We start from the raw sequence: 6,451 nt of genomic DNA, 5'->3' as shown, positions 1-6,451 counted from the left end.
TGTTCCTCCAGCTCCACACTGTTATTTCTGACTCCAGCATCGGCAGTTCTTACTATCTCTGGAGCAGGTAGAACTTGAACCCAGGACATTAGCACTGCACCAAAAGGGTTTCTTTTTTATCTGTCTTACGGTTTCAAAAAGGCCACGGTACACAATTGTGTCGATTCCATTTTGGTGTATTTGCTGTACTTTTCAGTGAATTAATGCAATAAAGAATATACTTGAGGATGAATCAACTTAGCTCTGCAACCCCAGAATGTAGCATCCACAAGACGCGCTGCAGAAACTCAATCCTCCTTTGACAACACCTTCGAAGCCCATGATTTCACCACTTTGAAGAAGTGGAGCAGTAGGTGCATTATAACATCACTTGCAGGTTTCTTTTCAAATTTCACACTATCTGTTCTGAAAATATATTGCCATTGTATGATTGTCACTGGGTCACAATGCTAGAATGCTATACCTACAGCATTGTGGGTGTACCTATGCTATACAGACTGCAGTAGTTTGAGAATATATCTCAACACCATCTTCTCAAGGGCAGTTAGGAATGAGCGATAAATGCTGCCCTTGTTAGTGATGCCTGTAATTAACGATCATTTCTTTTAAAACAAAGTTTCATTACTTCCAATGAAGATGCAGCCCTGGGGGATCCACAGGCCTTCATCCCTATGCCTCCCAACAAATACATATTCCCACGTAGAAGTTATTGTCAAGCTAATCTTACATTTAAGAATAAAAACCAAGAGAACTGCGGATGCTGTAAATCAGGAACAAAAACAAAGTTGCTGGAAAAGCTGAGCAGGTCAGACCTGCTGAGCTTTTCCAGCAACTTTGTTTTTGTTATATTTAAGAATCTTGTACGCTCCTGGGCTAAAATATGTCAAGCTTGTATAATAGTTTCAGATGTCTCAAAAGTTCAGTGAATATACTTTGAAGTCCATTCACTGCATTCTAATGCAATTCTTTTCTGTCCACATCATTTAGTTGAGTTAACAGCCAGCCTGTCTTTTGTGATCTTAGACGAGACAGAAGAAATGTTAGGCAGTGCATGAGCAGATTTCTGTGTCTCTGCTGGAGTACTGTGCTGGAATACTTTACATCCATGAGAACCATGAGTATGAGTGGATGATATAATGACATTTGCATTAATGTTGCACAGCCTCCGTAATACAATTGATTGTCAACTTGGATTAATGGTCATACCTTGGAAAGGCACCTGTACTTTTGTTATTTCGAATGAGAAGTGAAGGGTTGGGTGAGGGTGAAGAAAAAAAAAGAAACAGAAAACACATGCCATGCTTTTTAACTGTTATTGTCAGTTTCTTAACGTTCAAAAATCTTATCTTCCCAATAGTACCCATACAGTTGCCTGTACTGATTTGATGATTAATTCATCTGCACCAGGGTAGAGCGTAACCACTACCTACTTTATGACTTTTGCTAGTTTTCAATCACATTAGTATACATTCCAAACTGTCATACACTGGAGAAATTGTGTGCTCAATGAGAAACACGGATGGACCTATCACATAAATAAAAATGAACAAAGACGTTTGCCCCTGTTCTAACATAGACCCAAATATTTTTCTGCTCACACCATTTAATTGTCTATTTGAAAGACGTCAGAGTATTGCTTCAAATGTCTTAACTGTAAGACATTTTGCACCTTGTATGACCGTCATCAGTCTTAAAATTTTTGTCAGTTTACATCTGTGCTCTCTAGCTCTGCAGTTACTTGAAATAGTCATCAGGTTGGACTTTGTTCTATTTCACTTAGTATCTCATAGTGCCTTTTGAATTTTTAAATGTGTAAGAGGAGGCACTTTCTATTTAGGTACAATACTGCACTAAAGTAGAATAATTAGAAATAAAATTTTTTAAATGTTCAAGTAAAGCTTATATTTCCATGCAGTTTCATCGAGGAGTATCACATTGTCAGATGACAAGTGGCCAATAACAATTTCTGCACAGTAATTACTGCCAGATTGTCATTAAGCTAAACGTAATTTTGAAATGTGGTTATCTTGTGCAGGTAGAAAAATGCAATGTCTCTTACTAGTTATTACAAAGATGCATCTACATAAACAGAGCTGATGGTTTTTTCTTCAAGTTGCAAGCCTAGTAAAATATGTGTAGCCTTCATTTCCTGCTTGAGAGTTTCTGAAACTGTAGTAGCTAAAGACTTGCTAAATCTTGGTACATTTCTCGTAGTAGACAGCTCATATTGTAGCAGAAGGAATTTAAAATAGAATCTGTATTCGCCATCCTTACTTTTAAATCCTTTCATAGTCACACTGCTCCGAGCTCAGTAACCTCTTGCAGCCCTCCAAGACCTATGTACTTTTTGTTTGTTACACACCCTGATTTTCATTACTGACACTTTGATCATGCAAGTATCTATATAGACATTCAGCACTGGAACTCTCTTGTCTAAGCCTCTAAACCTCTCTGCTCCTTTAAGAGCTATTGTCATATGAAACTTTTGACAGCCCATCATGATCTCCTTAGGTCATGTCAAATTTTGTTTGACAACACTCTGAAAAGCACTTTGGGATGGCTTACTACGTTGAATGCACTACTAATTTATAAGTTGTATTTAAAATCTGAAACAACTCTTATTCGTTCTTGCCTTGTTCATAGAATCGTGGAGTATACATGTTTCGCATTGACAGTGATCACGTTATTGATGCAACATTAACAGGAGGTCCTGCAAGGTAAGTGTTTTTGAACATAAAATTGGAGTGAGTCCTCCACTTTATACCCCACTTCCCTTCCTGCTGCCCTAGAAATCTACTTCTTGGTACCGGAGGTGGCTGTTTCTATTTCAATGTAGTATTCTAATTCTTAACGTTCTTCAGGGTTTCCTCGTTCAGTACGTTGTTAGTGCATTGAATACTTTTGTATGAGTTACATATTTTTATCAAAATAAAGTGCTGCCCCCTCCTGCATTTCAACCTTGTAAGTAGCAAGTAGTATTTTGCAATGGGCTCACTTAGAAGGTAGTAAATTTCTCAACATTCTGGTATACAGCGGCCTTGAAGTAAAATTGCCTTTAACCCCTCAAAACTGGACAACAGTATTACTAATGGAGAAAACGGAATCATTTTGGTTTTACCCATAAGAGCAACCAAGAAAAGAAAATGTCATTTGATCTCTCAAAGTTCATCTCCTATGTCAATCCTCTGAAAAAAGCATCCAGTTAAACTTTAAATATCCCTCAGAATGCTTATTTTGACTGCCCAGCTGGAAGATGAGCCCAAAATATTTGCAATTCCTAGAAGTTTGGAGATGATTATCTGTATCATAGTGCTGCAAGTTAAAATTAGAAAATTGTAGACCATCTCTCACACGCACATGGTTACATATGCGCGCGTGCACACATACACGTGCTCTCGCTCACTCTCACTCACTGATGTAGATCAGTTTCTCTTTCCTCCTCCAGTGAGAAAATTTAAGTCCCAAGAAAAGAGGGTAACATCAGCCTCAAGGTCCTTACAATGTCTGCTTCTACTCAAGTTACAGAATAATGGTTATAATCCACAAACTGATCTTCTATATCCTGTGATTTGTCCACATTGTGTGAGGGGGAGGTTTGCTTTTGATTAAATATTTTGCAGGCTAGTTCCCTATCCTGGATATCGAAGCCAGTCCCAGTTTTAAGGCTACCCATAATGTGTTTACTGCCAACCTGCTTTGTAAGTAGAAATATGATTAATACTTGATGGATGAGAATTGAAACAGGGTCTTGAAACTTTCCTTGGTAATCACATCTGAAGTATCTGTTTTCTGCTCCAGTAATAATGACCACCATAGATGACACAATAATTCGTACAGTAGCACTTGTACAAGGTTGTGCCCCAACAATCAGAGTATGGCTGACCACTGTCTGTTGCTAGTTGACCCTGAAGCTTCGATAGAGTTTGTTTTATCCAATTCACCTGGTACCTCTTTCGTTCTTGTAAAATGCAGTCACACTATCTCCAGAAGGCATGACTTCTAACCTTCCCCCTCAAAATGGTCCATTGACTCTAGTCACAGCCATGCAGCACTTTGACTTGCGTAGAGCAGACCTGGTCTCACTTTTTAGTGGCTGAACGATAACTCCAATCCAGCGGTATTGACAAACATTTCCTTGGTTCTTAAATAATGCAAGGATATTTGGTCTGCTGGTCTGTTTCTCTCCTGAATTAGGCAGCTGGTGTGGTGTTGAGGACAGAAGAAACATTCCCCATTTAGCAACATTATTCACTTAATGATGAACACAGATGGGGATTCAAGTCCAATTGGGGTTAGTCATATATATACTTTTACTAACTTCCTCTCCCTTCAGGATTCAATTTCTCAACATTAATGTGGAAACTACATTTATGTGAAGCGACAGTGCCACAGTAGCTTTACCACAATAGGGTCAGCCTAATAAATTACAAGTATCTCCCAAAATGTGGAGAGATCATTTTCATTAATTTAATTGTTCATGTCGTTCCATATAAATTCGACTTAAAAGCAGTGAGGGAAGATGTATAGTGCACAGTTTTGGAATAAAAACACCTTGGCCTAGATCTTTGGATGGCCAGATAATAGTTTTTGAAGCGTAGATAGGAGTTGTGCATTGGGATCCTGGAGAATCTCAAGTGCACAAGAGTCATAGCAAACATAAGTTAACTGCTTCGCCGTACACAGATGCTGAGTTCCTCGAATATGCTGTGTTTGTTTCAAATTTCCAGTATCTGCAATATTTTGCTTTTATTCGAGTTTTGGTTTAAGAACCAACCACAGCTTGAAGTTCATGTTTATACATTTATAGTAGCCTGATCAGTATTTTAGTAAGATTTGGTTACTGAGGCACTCTGAATTTTCTTTCATAGGCATAAATCATTTCTGGTAACCTGACGTGCATTATAATCTCTCTTAGATATATTAATCATTCCTGTGCACCGAATTGTGTGGCTGAGGTGGTGACCTTTGAGAAAGGACACAAAATAATCATCAGCTCCAACCGTAGGATTCAAAAAGGAGAGGAGGTAGGTCCATCTCTTCAGCAAACTACATTATTTAGACTGCATCGCGCTCTACAGTGTATAAACTGACTAATGCTTCTGAGAAATAAAATCAAGCCAATGCTGCATTTGTATTAGCTTCTAGAGGTAACGTGTTACTGAGTTAACTGTCATTTATCATCGGTAACCACGAAGAAGCAAATTCTGACTTATAACTATAGTTTGGCATATAATTTTGTTCAGTGAGCAATTGAGCTCCTATTTGATAAGCACACATCAAGTCGTTGGTGAAGATAGGCCTTTCAAGCACAAACCATCCAGAACCCATTGTATAAGACCGTTACCTTTAGGAACAAAATCAGGCTATTTGGCCCATCGAGTCTGCTCTGCCATTTGATCATGGTTGATAGGTTTCTCAAACTCATTCTACTGCCTTCGCTCCCTGATTTTTGATTCCCTTACGAATAAGAATCTATCTGTCTCTGTCTTAAAAATACTCAGTTACAACTTCCACTGCCTTTGCAAAATGAGTTCCATCGATTCACCACCCTCTTACTGAAGAAAGTCCTCCTCATTTGCAATTCCAAAAGGTCATACCTTCATTCTGAGGCCATGCTCTTGCGTCTTAGTCTCTCCTACTAGTGGCATCATCTCCACATCTACTCTGTATAGGCCTCGCGGTGTTCTGTACTCCTTGCAAGCTCCCTACAGCAGATCTAACTAACATTTCTTATTAACCATTCTACATTTAAATTCTAAAGCTGAAAAAAATCACCAATAATGTTTCTTTTACCTGTATACCTCTGTCTAAGTCTTTTTGATCTGTACATCCTTGCTTACTATGATCTGCCTGTGCTACTTGTAAACAAAACTTTTCACTGTACTTTGGTATGTGACAGTAAATCAATCTATCAATCAGTGAAAGTTTCAATAAGCTTTTCCCTCATCCTTCTAAACTCCATCAAGTACGGACGCAGAGCCTCAATTGCTCCCCATATGACAAGCCCTTCATTCTCGGGATCATTCTTGTCAACATCCTCTGGACTCCCTGCAAGGCTAGCACATCCTTCCTTAGATAAGGGCCCTAAAACTGCTCACAATATTCCAAATTCAGTCTGACCAGACCCTTATACAGCTTCAGCAGTACATCTCTGATCTTGTATTCTAGCCCTCTTGAAATAAATGCTGACATTGCATTTCTCTTCCGAACTGCCACATGAACCTGCATGTTAACCTTAGGAGAATCCTGAACTAGGACTCCCAAGATCCTCTGTTTGATTTCTAAAGCCTTTCCCCATTTAGAAAATAATCTGTGCCTTTCTTCGTCCTTCCAAAGTGCATAACCTCACGTTTTCCTACATTTGTCTTCCATCTGTCACTTCTTTGCCCACTTTCCTAACCTATCCAAGCCCTTCTGCAGCCTCCCTACTGCGTCAACACTCCCTGACATC

General features: G+C 39.0%; 1 protein-coding gene across 9 annotated transcripts in view; it reads left to right on the top strand.

Annotated features, from left to right (window-relative positions):
- The window catches only part of kmt2ca (lysine (K)-specific methyltransferase 2Ca), a 179,345-nt gene that overhangs the window by 164,208 nt on the left and 8,686 nt on the right, over positions 1–6,451 (top strand). For all 9 annotated transcript variants that reach the window (XM_048606763.1, XM_048606774.1, XM_048606756.1 and 6 more), the window contains 2 exons: positions 2,644–2,717; positions 4,916–5,024. In XM_048606763.1, coding sequence (XP_048462720.1) covers positions 2,644–2,717; positions 4,916–5,024 — 183 coding nt within the window. The remainder of the gene's footprint in view (positions 1–2,643; positions 2,718–4,915; positions 5,025–6,451) is intronic.

The sequence above is a fragment of the Rhincodon typus genome, chromosome 2 (assembly GCF_021869965.1).
Source record: "Rhincodon typus isolate 14 chromosome 2, sRhiTyp1.1, whole genome shotgun sequence".
NCBI lineage: Eukaryota > Metazoa > Chordata > Chondrichthyes > Orectolobiformes > Rhincodontidae > Rhincodon > Rhincodon typus.
The sequence above is the reverse complement of the archived record's forward strand: the minus strand, read 5'-3'. Positions and strand labels throughout refer to the sequence as shown.